This window comes from Parasteatoda tepidariorum, chromosome 10, assembly GCF_982258835.1.
Source record: "Parasteatoda tepidariorum strain Cologne lab strain chromosome 10, Ptep-v5.0, whole genome shotgun sequence".
NCBI lineage: Eukaryota > Metazoa > Arthropoda > Arachnida > Araneae > Theridiidae > Parasteatoda > Parasteatoda tepidariorum.
This window is the reverse complement of record NC_141764.1, coordinates 27,581,845-27,600,160: the sequence shown is the minus strand read 5'-3', so window position 1 is coordinate 27,600,160 and position 18,316 is coordinate 27,581,845. Positions and strand designations below refer to the sequence as shown.

The 18,316-nt window shown below is 28.5% G+C and overlaps 1 protein-coding gene across 1 annotated transcript in view; it reads left to right on the top strand.

The window, feature by feature from the left end:
- The window catches only part of LOC107446015 (cell adhesion molecule Dscam1), a 195,532-nt gene extending 180,118 nt beyond the window's left edge, over positions 1-15,414 (top strand). Inside the window, exons 23-27 of the mRNA XM_043052767.3 lie at positions 1,571-1,634; positions 4,413-4,518; positions 8,792-8,904; positions 14,818-14,915; positions 15,128-15,414. Of these exons, the coding sequence (XP_042908701.3) occupies positions 1,571-1,634; positions 4,413-4,518; positions 8,792-8,904; positions 14,818-14,888 (354 nt within the window). The 3' untranslated portion in view covers positions 14,889-14,915; positions 15,128-15,414. The remainder of the gene's footprint in view (positions 1-1,570; positions 1,635-4,412; positions 4,519-8,791; positions 8,905-14,817; positions 14,916-15,127) is intronic.
- The last annotated feature ends 2,902 nt before the right edge of the window (positions 15,415-18,316 follow it).

Sequence of the window (18,316 nt, the reverse complement as noted above, 5' to 3'; positions counted from 1 at the left end):
TTTTGATAACTAAATTATTAAAAAAAACTTCGGAAAATTAAATTCATATTCGGAAAATGAAATTAAATTCATATTCATTAAATTCATATATTATTTCTCTCTGAATTTGATTTTATCCGATTTTGTCTTGTATTGTTTGCAAAGGGCTTCATTCTAAACACATACTGTCTTATTAAAAAACAACGTATAAAAAGACATGTCATTTTATGATAAGCTATTTTTAAGAAATCTGCTACCACATTTAGCTACTATTTGAATAAATTAATCACATAAAAAAACTTTAGCTATAAACCAAAGAAATATCCAATTAGTCTAAGTAAATCTGAAGAAACGTCTACAGATCTCGAGAAAACAAGATTTTAACTAACAGTAAACGGTTCTTAATGGTTTGAATATTATTTTGTATAAAACTTGCAACTTATGGTTTTTTAAACAACCATTAAACCAGATGTATTTAGTTCAATGCCCTTTTAGTTTGACACAATGCTCACAAAACCAAATATCATTTTTATGTAAAATACCAACCATAATTAGATATTACCAACCATAATTAGATAGCAAAACAATAAAATTGTTGACGCGTGCTTTTTACTGTTAAACAACCCCAAGAACTATAAAGTTAAATAATATCCTAAAACTATTATTTTGAGATAGTTATTTTACATCAGATTTGATATGTGTACCTGAAAGATCTCCTTACATCAACTATTTAAATATGCTAATGTCATTAAATTCCTCTTCAATTTACCGGAAAACTTAAAAACAAACATAAATTAATTTTAAAAAATAAAATTTTACATCTGAATAATATCATTGCGTTAGTTTTTCCAGTATTAGTAACTATCACATCTACAAATCAAGTTTAACAATACCTTAAAAACTATTATATTGAGAGAGCTATTTTTCACAGTTAATTTGTATAGGTTTTACAACCTGTTCCATAAAAATAACTGTTACTTCTCAGCTGAACTATTCAGATATCCGAAATTCAATGGCACTTCAGTTTGTCGCAACACTTACAAAATTATCAGTAAAAAATGGAAGATTTTTCCCATCTACTAATAAATATCGTTTGACGTAAATACTTTGCATCTTCAGATAAATTTTTAAAAAAACATTAATAATATCGTTATGTTGGTTTTTTGAGAATGAGTAAAATCTAAAAATATCACTTTCAACAATACTTTGAAGACTATTATATTAGAACAGCTATTTTTCACAGTTAATTTGTACTGATTTCGTGACGTATTCCTAGAAGATAACTGTTACTTCTCTCTGAACTATTTAGATATCCTTTAATTCAATGGCACTTCAGTGTGCCGCAACACTTACACAAACGTCAATAAAAAAGGGAGATTTTTCCATCTACAAATAAATAACGTATGAATAAAATACTTGTCGCCAAATAAATATACGACTTTTGTGCTTCTTTTCTCATATCCAATATTTCCATTCCCAATATTTTATCTCCGAAGCGAATAATCTATGCTGGGCACATTTTGACAATAATACTGAAGATGCTGTTTGATGTATCGGCAAAGTCGGTGAAACTATATTTCATGTCTTTCAGTCGGAGAAAACCGAAGGAAAATACGAGTCCCCAGCCATTTATTTTCCTGCATATCATCATACAGGTATTTACCCATACTTTTCCTGTAGTTTCGTATTGATATTTTTAGTTGCTTTTAGTTATGCAAACAAGTCTTAAATCATCCCCAGTAAATATTTATCCACTATAACTATCTTGGTATTTCTGTGATTTGCTTTCATGTATAAAAAAAATATACATGAATTGAGTTCGGTTTTTATAGGGTAAAAAAAATCACGAAAACGTTTTATGTATTTGTTGTTACATAGTAAAATTTATTTATTAAATGACTAGAATAAGTGTGTTTATAAAATGACAAAAGATGCATGGAATTTATTCGAATCGTACATCATTTTTGTCTTAAAATGTTTGTTTTTTTCTTTAAAAAAAGCAGACTTCTAAACGGTCAGTTTTATTATAAAAAGCACAATCAAGAGCATTGCGTTTTCATTGATAAGCAGTATTTTGAGCTTTGTTAAGACATTTCCTGGAACCCTGATCATTTCATTTCTTGTTTTGATTATTAGAATTAGCTACCCACATCAAGCAATTTAAATCCGTATTTATTTATTTATTTATTTATTTATTTATTTATTTATTTATTTATTTATTTATTTATTTATTTATTTATTTATTTATTTATTTATTTAATTTATGTAAATTAATAATTTATTTTATTTGCTTATTTATTTTATTTATTTATTTATTTCATTTGCTTATTTCATTTGTTTATTTAATTTATTCAATTCATTTGTTTCCTTTATTTGCTTTATTTATTTATTTAACTTATTTACTTTACTTTATTTGCTTTATTAATTTCATGTAAAGTTTATATCATCAAACTTAGATCTACCCTCACCTAGAAGAAAACAACTAAGTGCTGTATCAACAAAATATAGCCTCATTTAAGCAAATCCATCATAGAAAATTTCGCCAAAGCAGTCTGACTGTGCTATCGAAACTAAAATTAGTAGCGTTGCCTATCTTTTTATCACTCTAAATATATAATATAATAAACATATATAAAAGAACATATAATGTAATAAACATGTAATATAATAAACCTATAATGTGATAAACATGTAATATGATAAACATATAATGTAATAAACACGTAATATAATAAACATACAATGTAATAAACATGTAATATGATAAACATATAGTGTAATAAACATATAATATAAATACATTGCGATTCGATGTGACTGAAGTAATTTTTCTTATTATTGTAAATGCTGATTACATTCCTTTTTTTCAAACATAATTCAATCTTAATCTCGTGGCTGATGAGGTAAGAAATTTAGAACCTTCGTTCACTGATATTTTAAGGATATCTATGTTCAGCTAACTAAATCAATGTTGTACAGTTAAATAAAACTGAAATAAGAACTTTCTCATGTAAATCCTTTTTTTAAAAAAATTTCACTTACACTATTCTTCCTCTCAGCTTTTTAAATAAAAGATACCTGAGTATTTAAGCTACAATTACCAATCATGACATGAATAACCATCTGAAAAAATAAAAACGTAACACAAAAAAAATACAAAATCTAGATGATTGGACAGTTCTCAGTTCTGAAAAATATTGACACTGACAGGGACGAAATAAACTTAGTGATAAAATTTTTAGGACTGCAAGAAAGAAAACTTTTACCTTGGAAACTTGTGCTTAGTCATTTGGATACCATTTATTATAGTGTAATTTTGCTACATCCTCCTTTAACAGTATTATTGCTAGATATTTTAAAACAGCGAAACATAACCTATACTTAAAACAATGCTCAAAGATTTAATTACTGTATTATACATTTATCTGTATGCAAACATAGCAAATATCAAAATATAAACATTTAAAATGAAAACTTTAATGTTATCAAATAAATTTTATCTTTCAAAGTATTTTTCTTTTTTTTTTTTGGTTCATAATGTTATATCTGGGAATCCTACTTTTCGAAACAACTAAAATTATTGCAAATAATCTCCTTAAAATCATTTAACGCTATTATGAACAATACTATTGCAAGCTATTTTAAGACAGCAGAACATTATAATCTATATTAAGCAGTACTAAAATATTTAATTTGCTGTGATAATGCATTTTATCTGTGAGCAAAACCAATAAATATAAAAATATAAATTTTTAAAACGAAAATATTAATGTTATCAAATATTGTTTTTCCTTCAAAAGTATTTTTCTTTTTGGCTCATAATGCTATATTTCGAAATCGCACCTTTAAAAACAACTACTATTTTATTGCTTATAATATCGTTAAAATCCTTGGACAATATTACGGGCAATATTATTAAAAGTTATTTCAAAACGGCAGAATAATAAAACCTATTTTAAACATTGCTAAAAGTTATAATTTGCTGTGACAATGCATTTTATTTGTGACTAAAAACAAGAAATAAGAAAATATAAATTTTTAAAACAACAACATTACTGTTATCAGATATTTTTTTTCTTTCAAATTATTTTTTTCTTGGCTCATAAGGCTATATCTTGAAATCCTACCTTTTAAAACAACTAAAATTTTATTGCATATACTCTCTTTAAGAAACTTGAACTTTCAATCTTTTATCAGCTATGAAATTCTTCAAATATTCTCTGCTAATACAATCAGCGTCTTTTTATTCTTTTAGATTCTTACAAAAAAAAATTGCACTTGATTTTTTTTATTTATTTATAAACAGGAAATAAAAGAATGTGTTTCTGAAGTAATAATAAAGAAACGTTAGGGCATGTGTTTATTTTCAGTTTTTTGATAAGATTAAAAACGTTTTCTTTGAACATGAAATCGATATTTATTTTTCCCCACAGGCGTTGAGGTGATGCAGTCTCGAAGGGAAAGAATTATTTACAGTGTCTCCGAAAAAAGCAGAAGAAAACTCGATAAAAAGAGACCTTGGCGAGAACCTGGAGATGGGTTAGTAGCCATTTTCACGCCACATATTTTTAGCACTATCTTAGTTTTATTGATCATAACTTTGACACTTAAATTTAAAAATAGTGCTTCTTGTTTTCAGCCCCTAATTATTTTTATACGCTCTTTTGATGTCTTCTCTTTTGTTTTTGCACATCTTATCTTTTTTTTTTTATCTATTTTCTGTTTCTTCACTATTGCCATGTTGTCTATATCAACCATTTTCAAGACTTTATTTTCATATCTACTTGAAACTATTGTAGATTATGTAGTATTTAATATTGCGCCAATAAAGTATAGTATAAAGTATATATAAAGTATATTGAAGAATTTACTTTATAATAAGTATAAAGTATATTCTTTAATACTTTTTATTAAAAATTACTACAAAATAAGAATTTAAGTGAAATTTAAAATTAATGAGCTTTTTCACCCAATTCAAAATTCTTGATTGTCCCATCAAAACATTTTGATGGTTTATGTTGGATTATGATGGTCCAAAATCATTTGATTGTCACCATCATCCAACATTTTCCATTATACGTTCATCGTTTTTGATATGCCAACAAACTTTCCATCATTCCATAATGGAAAATGCTACTTTAATACTATGATGGTTAACCATCAAGAGAAATTTGATTGTCATGGACCAACAATCAATGATGGTTCCAACTATACATTTCCATGATGGTTATTTTGATGGTTTATGTAGGTTTCAGTGCGATTTATGATGGTCCAATATCATTTGATTGTCACCATCATCCAACATTTTCCATTATACGTTCATTGTTTTTTATATGTCAGCAAACTTTCCATCATTCCATCATGGAAAATGCTACTTTAATACTATGATGATCAACCATCAAGAGAAGTTTGATTGCCATGGACCAACAATCAATGATGGTTCCAACTATACATTTCCATGATGGTTATTTTGATGGTTTATGTAGATTTCAGTGCGATTTATGATGATCCAACATCATTTGATTGTCACCATCATCCAACATTTTCCATTATGCGTTCATCGTTTTTGATATGCCAACAAACTTTCCCTCTTTCCATAATTGAAAATGCTACTTTAATACTATGATGGTTAACCATCAAGAGAAGTTTGATTGTCATGGACCAACAATCAATGATGGTTCCAACTATACATTTCGATGATGGTTTCTTGTTGGGTTTCAGGAATATACCATCAGAACAATTTTGGTTTTTTTATGTTGGACCATCATAAATCAGTTCGAATTCCCACATGCAAGTATTGGTTACTTATGTTGGTTATCATCAAAAATATAATGGTTAATGATGGAATTATTGATGGTTACCACCAAGATTATTTTGGTCCATCAATAATTTTGACTTGGGTAATAAACACTAAATTGTAACTAAGTATTTATCGCTATTTTACATCTATATTTCCCTAAATTCAAAATATTATCGAAGGCAATGCTTTGCTAATCAACATGTCCTTGGCACATTAGGTCTCGAATTTTTTTGCACGAACACTTTCGGTTGACAGTCAAAACAACTGTGAATAAATATGGTTTGGTGAATGAACATTAAAAGAGTTCGGATGCAGTAAGTGGTTTTGTGATACTGTCTATGTAAGCTTATATAAGAGAGTTGCAAACTCGTGAAATCTCGGTTCCATAAATGGGATTATGCAAAAAAAATGGGTTTGCAAAAGTGGCATGGACAGAGCCCAAAACCTGCCGGTCCATACGGAAATTTAATTCTTAAGCAAAGTTGCTTTATGAATCATCTTCCCAAAATATAGTTCAATATTTTTTTGTGAGAAGGTGAGTTAAGTCAAATATACAAATGCAGCCGGGTCTTGATATAACGACCCTAATATATGTCCTGATATAAGTCAAAATGAAAAGGGGTGTTGTAACGCAAGGTTCACTGCACCGTAAGTACACAAAACCATATCGTATATTTACTCATAATAAATAAATAATTCTTTTTTCGATAACAAACATTTTTACGATATCAACTTCCTTCATTTTTTTAAATTTCTGTTCTGAGCATATGATATTGAATTGGTTATAAGTAGCTATTTTCGGTAAATAACATACGTGTTGAGACCTGCTGAGTCTAAGCAAAATTAAAATAACGAAGAATGTAAGTACCACGTTTTATCTCCGAGATGGACCAGCATATCATAAAAAAGAAAAAACCTCAGCACGAATCTGTTTAGTAGTCCCACTTAACGAACATAAAGAGATAAGAGAACTGCGCAAAGGAGGAAATAAGAAAGATGTTACTACGTGCGGGCCATTAAGCTGGGAATTAAAAATTACAAAAGATGTCATTACGTTTGGACAACTAAAAGGTCAAATTTCTTGTCTATGGTAGCCCGTGCTGAAGCTTGATTAAATTCTGTCTTATAATTCTGTACGAAAGAGAGTGATTATTTTTTACAAACAAAGAAACTTATTCGAAATTATTTTACCTCTTGTAAATTGATTCGCAGAGGTTGTGAATGCATACAGGAAACTTCACTTTCCACACAAAGATGAATGTGTGTCTTTAGTTCCATTATGTGGAGTAATCGATATTACCATCGTCTTTTTTACCGTAGATTATGCATAAGACTGCATTGAATAAATATAAATGCCTCTTGACCTGTCCCTCTGTCTGCATTCTTAAAGAATTCCAGATATTTCTCGTTTATTTGCATAGTGACATCAAAAGAAATAATGGTTTCAATCATATTCTGAAGTCTGTTGCTGCCATCAATTCGTTGTCAACGGTTTAATGTTTGTTTTGAAAATTCTAAAATTTTTAACATCTGTCTGTGAAGTAATGCTCTAGGAATATGTAAAAAGTTAAACGAAATTTTGGTCGCTATATTGGGAAAAACGTATTAGTTCGGGCCTTTTTATGAGCGTAAAAATAACTTTCCGTCTATGGAATAGCAAATTAAACTTCATCTATGGTTCATTTAATAGAAAGGGTAAAGTGGTGAACCATAACACTTGCAAACGCAGACTGCATCAATTGTAATTGGTTCCTGGCTTTAATGATTAATTAATGTGTCAGATTTAATTAGCATGCTCACAGTAGTTTCTTAACTTCTTATTTATCTGATGACTTAACATTTATTATGTTAAAAAATCACTTCCTGCGCTACCACATGCATGTCATACATTCTTCATTTTTTTATCACTATTTTTTTATCTCTTCCTTCATATATTTTCTTTCATATTTTCTTTAATGACAGGGAATACGGTGGAACTAAGATATCCAAAATAATTAGCACTTGACTTAATTCGGATAGACTGGACATTCGGATAATAGAGGTGACATCGATTTTTAATCTTTTTGCATCGACTCACTTCTTCACCGAGTAAACCCACCTAATTGGTTGTCTTTCCCCTCTTTTTATTTCTTATGGGGTTAGTAAAAGTGAACTTTTTTATTGTTGTGTTATCAAATTGGAATAGACGTCCAAGTCATCGTAGTCTATTGCAGTGAATTGGATATTTATGAATTGAATATTGCATTCAATTGAATATTTATAAATATTTAGGAATCGAGCAATATTAAATTGCTTGTAAATTTCGTAAATTTAAAAGTTAAACTAAAGAACTTGAGGTATTATTCTCATTTAATGTACTGGATTTTGACGACAAGGTATAAAAATGTTTCCTTTTAAATCCATTAGCAATATTTTATACATTAAAAACGCGTCGGTATCAACTTCAGTATTCAGATAAAAGAGTTTCAGATACTAGAGGTTCTGTTGAATATACAATTTTCAACATAATATCCATCTTTTTCTCACTTTCTAATGAAAAAAAAATTATAACTTATCTTTAACAAACACGAGGAGCTACATAAGTAACGGCCTTTATATATTTTTTTTAAATTCTTGTCAAAAATAAAATCAATCAACCTAGGGTAGGAAATTGATATTTTCATTAAAATTAATCAGATACTATCGAAATTCAGCAAATTACTGCCGTAGGAGATAAAACTGAAAGCCTTAAAACCTGCTTGTTTGCTAGTAGAAATTTGAAAGTTTTTTTAAGATAAAATTCGTCTTAATCTCTTCCATTAGCTCCAATAATCCAACATTCCTTCATTTTTTCAGTTCCACCTTCCTCAGCAACGTTTTGTTGCATTCATATAGTATTTCAATTTCTTGCATACTATCAATTCATAAATATAATAAATTTTTAATTCCTTATATCTATTCTCGTTTAAATATGATGTGCATTTCTATTTTTTTATTTCAAAGCGTATATTTAATATGTTATGATCCACTCAGAAATTCTAGCACAGAATCTGAAACAGAAGATATTGTTTATGCCGTCCATGCTTCTGATGATAGAATATTCAGAGATGAGGCTAGAGAATCTGAAACAGAATGCGATAGGCTATGTAAGTAAACAAATATTTAAAAGTAATTTGAATGATAGTAAGAAGATCCACTCCTTTCTTAATTTTCTACCTCCAGAAATTTGTCTAAACCCTATTTCAAAACCCTATAAAAAAACATTCTCCTTAAATATTGCTCGCCTTACCGCAACTTTGAAACTCAGCATTCTAGAATAATTATAAGATGCAAAAAGTTCCGAATGAAATTACAGTGAAAAGCCTAATATACTATCATTTTTACACATATAATTACCGTAAAATCACTCAATCACTACAATTTAATAAATGTTAGTGAAAATCTACTGTATATTAGTTTACGGTAAAATAGGTTTTACATGTGAGACATCCAAAGTGCCGGTACTTAATAACACAATTAGTTCTGGAATTGTTTACATTGCAGTCTACAAACATTAATCACCACGGAATTTTTGGTGGGGATGATGGCCATTCGTGATAGTATAGGAAAATTCATCATGGATTTTACTTAGCCGTACAAAAATACATCCAAAATTATGGTTGTGGTAAGATGATCATCTCCAGGAAATAAATCTAAATCGTTTAGTGAAAATTTGTTTATTAAGCAGAATTGGTATGATAGATAACGGCCATTTTCAACATCCAGAAAAAAGGAAATCCCCTACAGGGATCAAATCAGAATACTCTCACATCAAGAGATCATGCAGCCAGAATATCATTTCTGACTGTTAGAAATTGAGAATGCGGAGGCCCGAAAGGGCACTCCCAGTCGCTACAAATTAGAAATTAAAAGTGAATACAATTATTCCTAACGGACACAGGAGAAACAAGGGTAGGAGATCCAAAGTTGGCGATTCATTAAAATATAACATAGCCAATACAAAGCCAACCCCGCATATCAATATTGGGTTTAAAAAAATACCTTGGCGATCACGAGTCGCGAACAAATTTATGAGAATTATTACAACCATGCAACTGAAACATATTTTCGGTTAGAAATTTAGAATTACAAAGCTATAAATAGATTTTTGTTTTCGATTAGGTGCGACAGTGAATTAATAAGTCTGCGTTAGTAATGAAATAAAAAGTATCCGTTACATTGATCTATACAAAAAAAAAGGAATACATATTTTAGGTTCGTTTTAAAAGCTTAAGTCTTTGATTTATTTTAAATATATAGCTCTATTAATGAAAAAGCTTAAGTAATTAAAGATATTTTAAAGGATAGGAAATTAATATGTAATGCCAATTGTGGCATCACGGAATTAATGTTTGTTCTTGAAAAAAAGTTGCAAACAAAGCTCACAAATGCAAATTTGTTGTCAACTATAGAAAGAATGGTAAAAAATAAAATAATAGAATTTAATAAAGTAATTTGTTGAATAAAGGAGAAAAAAACGTATAAACTTTATAAATTAAAAAGTAAAACCAAACAAGTTACTTATCCGAAAAAAATACCTCGACCTCCGTCTACATTCTATATTTGATGTTTTATTATTACTTTAGCTACTCTAACAACGTATAAAATATTTTACCAAATTGAATTAAGTGTTGCAGCACCATTTTCTCTCACGGTCTAGAAAAATAATGCTTCACATCACATTAGCGTCAAAATACTTAATGTATACAGTTTTGTAACATTCCGTAAATGAAGAGCTAAGTGGAAGATCGTGTTAAAGTATCATTTTAGTAAATTTGAGATGTTTAGTCTTATAATGAATAAGATCATCATCAGAATCAAATAATCAGGAATCTGAATATAAACTACTTTCAGGATCTACTCTGATGAGATGAAACTTTTTTTTCAATTTCTTTTAAAGTAATGAAGCGTGAACAATTTAGATGGTGCTAATCGTAACTAAACTTTTAATAAGCAAAACTAAATCCCCAATCAATTATAATGCTTAAAAGCAAAGTCAATCATAATGCTAACTAATCTAAACACTTTACGGCTTTTAGGAAAGATTTTTATTAAGTATAAAACCATTAGTTAGCTGCAATTGTTGCAAATTTAGTATAAATGCAGAAAAAAAAACTTTTACTAAACTCTTGTATACGTAGTAACGGAAAGAAATTCCTAAAATTATCTTTGAATTATTCGTCAAAAATGTTGCCAAGAAATAATTATGATTTTTTTCTTGTTTTCGTAAGCATAGAGAATTGTCAATAATGTTATATCTGTTCGGTTCAAATTCTTTGTGAAAGCAATTAGTCATTTTCACACTGCAATAAAAATGAAGTGATTATGAATTGATGACTGCAACAATCAAAGACAAAATTTTTACACTGTTTTTTCGCTGCTTTTTGCTCATGAAGCAGAAGAATTATTCTTTAAAACAGAATTATTTTCCGAAATTTTGCCTCAATGCAGTCTGACTTTTTTTGTAAGTACAATGAATTGGCAATAGTCATATCATTATGGATGTCATAACTGTAGAAATCTAATGCGAATTCTTTGGCATATCAACTATTTATTTTCACACGGCATTAAAAATGAAGTGATTATGATTCTTTGACTTTAGCAATTAAAGTCAAAATGTTTATACTCTTTCTTTTAAGTACAATAATTTTAAAATAATCATATAATTGCGGGGGTTTCAACTATAGAAATTTAATGTTACTTCGGAGGGAGAGTAAAAATTTATTTAAAAAAACTAATGCTCTGAAAAGAAGGTAAGATTCAAACGAAGACAAATTTTGCAAACTAATTTTTTTATTAATTTTTACTCCTGCATAAAAAATCCATGTTTTCGCGTTTAAATTTCTATAACATTCTGCAATTAATAAAACATCAGTTTAAAATAAATAAAGTAGTAAAATATTTAGATTTGGTTGATATACTCATAATTATTAATTTAAGAATTATTTAGCATTTCAAATATGAAATCATGTATACAAAAGCTATTTTTTTTTTCAAATTTATCTCAAGGAAATAATTATTTTTAAATAACTTTTGCAGATGCATCAATTGCATTTTTAAATATATTAAACATTTTCAATTTGTAAGTATATGACAATGGTTGTCTTGGTTGATAGTCGTATTTGATAGTCGTGACAATAATTTATGGAAATTTTTTTAGTGCCTTGTGCGCATGTGTAAAAACGTATTGATTTATTTTTTTAAAATTTGGTGGAAAAAAAAATATAAATGCAATAATGAAAAATGTATTTAACTCATTTATAAATTGAAAGTGTAAGAAAAAATGAAGCAAAGATTGCTTTTCAACATTAAGAATTTTTTCAATATCAGCTCTGAGTAATATAAAAATAGTGTATTATCACTATTTTTATTATACATATGTTACAGTTAAAGTGTGAAATCCGTTATTTCATAGAATAGCTAGGTATTCTACAAAATAACTAGTCAAATCAGTTAAAGTTTATTAAATTAAGTTATATATTATCACTATTTTTATTATACATATGTTACAGTTAAAGTGTGAAATCCGTTATTTCATAGAATAGCTAGGTATTCTACAAAATAACTAGTCAAATCAGTTAAAGTCTATAAAATTACAAGATTTAACTAGGTACTCAATAGAATAGCGATTTTCTGATCGTTAAATTATATAATGCAGCACTCGAAAGTATTTCGAAGCAATGTTAGCTGCTTTTAGTCAGCTTTGAATCGCTTATCGCTGCTTTGCAATGCCATGTGAGACTTTATTCCGTTGCTCTAAAACGTAGTTATCAATCTGAGCAATGATAAATAATATCATATGATTTACCTTATTATTTATCAATTAATCATCCACAATAAGTATAAAATGTATTTTTTGAAAGATAATAGCTATTCATGATCAATTAGATTGCAAAATAACTTTGAAATTGTTTATTTTTTACTGTTACGGACTATTTATCAATTAATCATCCACAGTAGGCATAAAATGTATTTTTCTAAAGATATTAGCTATTCATGATCAATTAGTTTGCAGAATAACTTTGAAATTGTTTATTTCTTACTGTTACGGACTATTTATCAATTAATCATCCACAGTAGGTATAAAATGTATTTTTCTAAAGATATTAACTATTCATGATCAATTAGTTTGCAAAATAACTTTGAAATTGTTTATTTTTTACTGTTACGGTCTATCATTAAGAATTTCATAGAATGTCTATGCAAAGTATAAAATTTTTCATCTGTTACATGCTTTGACATTTCTAGTTATTTCATGAAATATCTAGTTATTCGATGAAATAACTGAATTATGCTCTTCAACGGTAACATATACATAACAAATAACACTTCTTAAATTGCCAATAAATTGAATTTGCGGAATTGCGAATAAATTACGGTTCTAACACATTTAAAAGCAATTTTATAATTTGCGACTAAATCAATATTTTAACACCAACCACGCAATTGAACAAAATACAAATCCATCACAAAATATGTCAAAACAGATAGAAAGTTAATGAATTCATGAAAAAAATCTTATAAAAAACAATACAAAAAAAGTTAACCGAAAAACCTCCATTCTATAGAGTTTACCCAGCATCAATCATTTCATTTGAGTCTTTCAAATGAACTGTCACACGCTTAGAAAGCAATTTTTATAGATCACATTTTGGCAACAAGACTGTCTTTGACAAACCATCGTTTTTATTTCGTCTCTATTTGAAGCCACCCAACAAAAATAATACCAAACCAATTTTCTGTTGCATTTCGTCTGTATACACTTATTTTTCGTTTTTTTTTTATCTCTTTCGTTTGTATTTTTATTATTTTTGTGAATGAGTTTATAGAGAGAAGAAAATGATATATGATTCTTTCTTTGAATAAATCGAAATAAATGAATATTCCGATCTCCGTTCTTATAGTAATTTTTTTCCAGTTCAGATTCTTTTAGATATTGTATTTGATTAAGCTTTTTATGAAGCACTTGATAAAAAAACGTATTTCACCATAGTTTATCAATGCCTTGAAAGTTAACTGGTTAAAAAATAATATTATTTACTGTAACTTTTAGGCGAGATTTTTTTTTTTCGGGGGGGGGGGGCAAATCTTTCTTATAATTGTCGGTGCGAAATAGATAAAAATCTAAATATTTCAAACTTTATTAAATATTTTGGTAATAAAACTGTTTGTGGAAATCAGTACTGGCTAGTATAAGGGCACTAGAAAAAGAATTGTGTAAATATGTTAATGGTTTGTTATATTTTGTTTGATTAGTCCAATCATTTCGAAACAAACCTTATTTTAAAAGAAATTGAAGGCAATTGAAGAATTAAATTATTTTTCCATTAATATTTGGTAAAGTCATCCATTAAAAATGGAGCAGGTGTTTAAAAATTATTCATAAATAAATATTTTTGCTGTATATCAAAAAATGACCAACATATTGAATAAAAAAATTGAAGAAACATAGGAGGAAATAGAAATATATGCCTTGCAGCATTGTGCTTAAGAAACCAGAAATTTTTCTTATCTATTCTCAAAGTTAATTGTTTTTCAATTAATTAATCTTAAAGTTATTCGAATGGATCCTTCTTACTTGACGTTTAAGATCTTCAATTAAAAACGAATGGAAACTGGAGTTAGAGGTAGGCCTGAGATCAGATAGCTTGACTGTGTGGAAGAGGATTTCAAAACCCTAAGAATTACTAACTGTGGAGAACAATCGTAAAGAAAACAGCAGAACGGAGGAAAGTTGTAGGGAAGGCTCTGGCCCACAAAGGACTGTCATGCCAATTGAAGAATTTTTAAGTTAATCTACTGTAGAAAATTGAATTTTGAATGCGATTTCGAATTTTGTAAAGAATAATGCGTGCCAAAGAGAATGCATGAAAACTTTCATTTTTCTTAATCGATTTCTTAAAAATTTTTTAATTTTTGGTATACCCGGTACTTATTATAATGAGTTATTAGTACTTTAAATGCAACTAAAAGAATTTCAATTTTTGAACTTTAAATAGTACCTTTTGATTGACTTTCAGGGAAGGCGTATGAAAGTTGTCAATACGAAGAATCAAAGCGATGGACAGCAAATCATACTGTACTCAGTTAGTACGAAAAGATTATTATTGGATCAAATGTGAGAAAACCTATTTTTTTTTCTCTTAACAAGTAATTTTACCTTTTGGTATCAAAATTATTGAGCCTACTACCTACAAAATGTATATTTATTAACTAAATTTTTTCTTATTTCCTTTATTAATTTTAATATAAATTGACTCTTTTAACATTTCTTAAGAAACAAGGGATTTCTGATGAAACAAATTAAACAACCAAATCTTATTTTTTCAGGTACAGAAATCTGTGCCAAAACTATTCATAAAGTGATGAACTGAGGAATATATATATACATAAACTTTTTGAATTTTGTTTGTATTTTCTCATAAATTTAATACTCATCAATTGCTGGAGAACCCTTGATAATTACAGAGAAGGATTAAAGAATGTGTTCTGTTGTGAACTGGATATGTTATTGTTTTTGATGGAGCTTATGTGATACGTTAATGAGCTTATTGGAATTAGAAAGGATCCAGATCTGCATAAAGTGTTTTAATCTAATAAATAATTTCTTGAACTACTATGCTTATGTTTTATTTCAATTAGAATGTCTAAGTTATATTTGGAGGGTACTTTCTAGTACTCTTTAGTAGGGGAGAGTGGGGTCAATTGTAACTGGGCACGATTGTAACAGAGCAAAACTTTCGAGTGTCGGGTTCTAGATTTGGTTCCTAGGTGGCGCACAAGGTGTATTTACACCCCTACATGTACACCCCTGCTGGCAACCATTTTTATGTACTTTTGAACGAGTTACATCACAAAACATATTTTCACGCTACGTAAGTATTTTTTTTTTGGTATTAGAATATTATAGTGTAACAAAGTAATTTTGTTTAAACAAATAAAAATTATTAACCGAATATGCAAGTGGACATCTTAATTAACATTTAAAAAAAAAAGATTAGTTTTGTTAATTAACTAGCATTGTTTTTAACAAATCGCGTCTTGGGGACGATTGTAACTATAAGTAAAGAGACGATTGCAACAGCTGAAAATAAGTAACAAACCATTACTTAACTCTTAAAGAACCACCAATAGTTTCCTATATCATTTATATTATGTTGCATGTGCATTATTTTATTTGTCACCTTTCACAGCATAAATTAAAATTTTTAGCCCCTTAAAGTTAAAAGTTTAACCCTTTAGGTCTCTGCTCATTATTATTTTTACTCCTAAAATATCACTACTATTTTGATCAATAAAAAAATCTATCACAACTATGATAATATGCATAATTAACTATGTTTTAGTTGAATTTATGAACTGTTACAATTGACCCTGTAAGTGGGGACAATTGTAACAAGTGCACGACTGTCAAAAATTTTTAATAACTAAAATAATAACATTTAAAATAAGATATTTATTTTTTTTTCTAGTAGAGGATAGTCTACTTTACTCGTCTGTCAATTAATACTAATAATATATTGGATTTTTGTTAGTTAAAAATAGTTAAGTAAAAAACGTTACAATTGACCCCACTCTCCCCTACGCATGAAGGGTACTTTTTTTTATTGAAACGAAACTTCATTACCTACCTTAAAATTTAAGAAATTTTTTACTAAATTAATATTATTGTTCTTTTTTCGACTCTCTTCTAGTTAATAATTTCTTATAATTAGAAAAAAGTATCAAAATATTAAGGGAGCTATCTCTTTTAATCTCTGTTTTTGGAGAAAAAAATTACGGCATAATTTTGAATAGAGAGTTTATGTAATAGAATTTGTCGCGTAGTGGAATTTATCGCGTAGCCCAACGGTACAGATAAACTTTTTCTATTTAAAGAAATCATACCCCCAAATTTTTTTTTCGTAGAAATCTTTACTATCTCTTTATAAATGATATATGAAAATTTTCTTGCTGCTGCATAGTTGCCTCATTTTGTATGTGGAGGGGCATAGTATTCGGAAGAAAGTTTATCATCTTCTAAACTAGAGAACGCTAAAATTACAAAGTTTCTGAGATAACATTCCATTTGAAATCTGATTATAAGCCACCAAAAGGAACTACCATCTTTTTTTTTCAATCCACTGAGCTGATAAACTAATCTAACCCCCATATTAAGAGCCTCATATTAAATGGGTCTACGTTGCTCCCACAGTAGGAACAGATAGTACAGAGAATGAAGGAACACCCATGCCTTGTCCAGGATATGAACCCAGGAGTTATGGCAACATTTAAATTCACTACCTCCACGCTTCTGTTTTATGTTGGGACAGTCAGCTATTTAACAGTTAAGTTATTTATCTAAATCAGTGTTTTCAGGTATATGTATATTTCAGAACTAGGCATATTTTTGTAGTTTTAAAGGTAGGTAGGCATTGGCTTATAGCTTACTTCTTAACTGAACATTTTTGCATTACCTCAAATTATATTAGAACTGTTAGAAATTATGGTTTCTTTCGCAGTAATTACTTTTCAGAAAGTAATTTAACCAAAATTAACTACCTACCAATATAATAATAAAAGCATATTTTATTTGTAATTTTACCAAAAGTCATTACCAAAGCACTACGCTAAAAATTATCGTACTTGGTATTCCCATAAAGCTGGAAAAATTTCACCATATTCATGTAGTGTAATTTTTACCAATTTTTTTTCACTGTGTAGTGAGCTCAAATTCAAATCAGAGCTGTGGTTGTAATGACGCACTCTTAGAAATTTCTTGAAAAAAATGGTTAAATAACGATTTATTTAATGGTTATTTTACCATATTCAATCAAAAGAGTCAAATAATCATAAATGAAATAATAATCAAACTGTTAAGCGTAAGAAAAACAGTTTATTAACTGCTTTCACCCAATACGGTTAAGCAATCAGAATTTTATAGCACCAACTAAGACCATCTGATGAAGTCACTTAATTCTTAGCAACTACGTACTTATCATAGCCGAGCGGGCTAATCTGTCAATCTTATGACCGGCAGAACTCGGGTTCGAGATCCACTATTGACACCAAAATATTTCCTCCCTTCTCTTCAACACATGAAGAATTTCCAGTGTCCGGCACTCTCCAATGCCTATTACCTTACGAAAAGCCGAGCTCCTAGTTGTAAATGGTTAAGAAACCGTATAGTTTTGTAATTATGGTTTTACAACCATACCATTTGTAAATGGTTACGAAACCATCAAAATAAAAAATGTTCTTTACCGTAAACCTTACGGTTAATCGGATGGACAGACAGCTGCCAGTTATTTTACTATAATTTTAGAATGAAAATTCTAACAGCGCAATGCAAGTTTCAATCAATTTTGAACCTCTAAAAGTTAATAGTCATATTTCGCCAAGCAATACTTATCATGAATCAAAATTTTGACCACTTTATAGCTATTTAGTATACCCAAATTTTAATATAAATTCTGTGTTGTATGACAAAGTGAATTTTAATGGTTCCTGAATGTTATTAGCTACATTGATTACCGCATA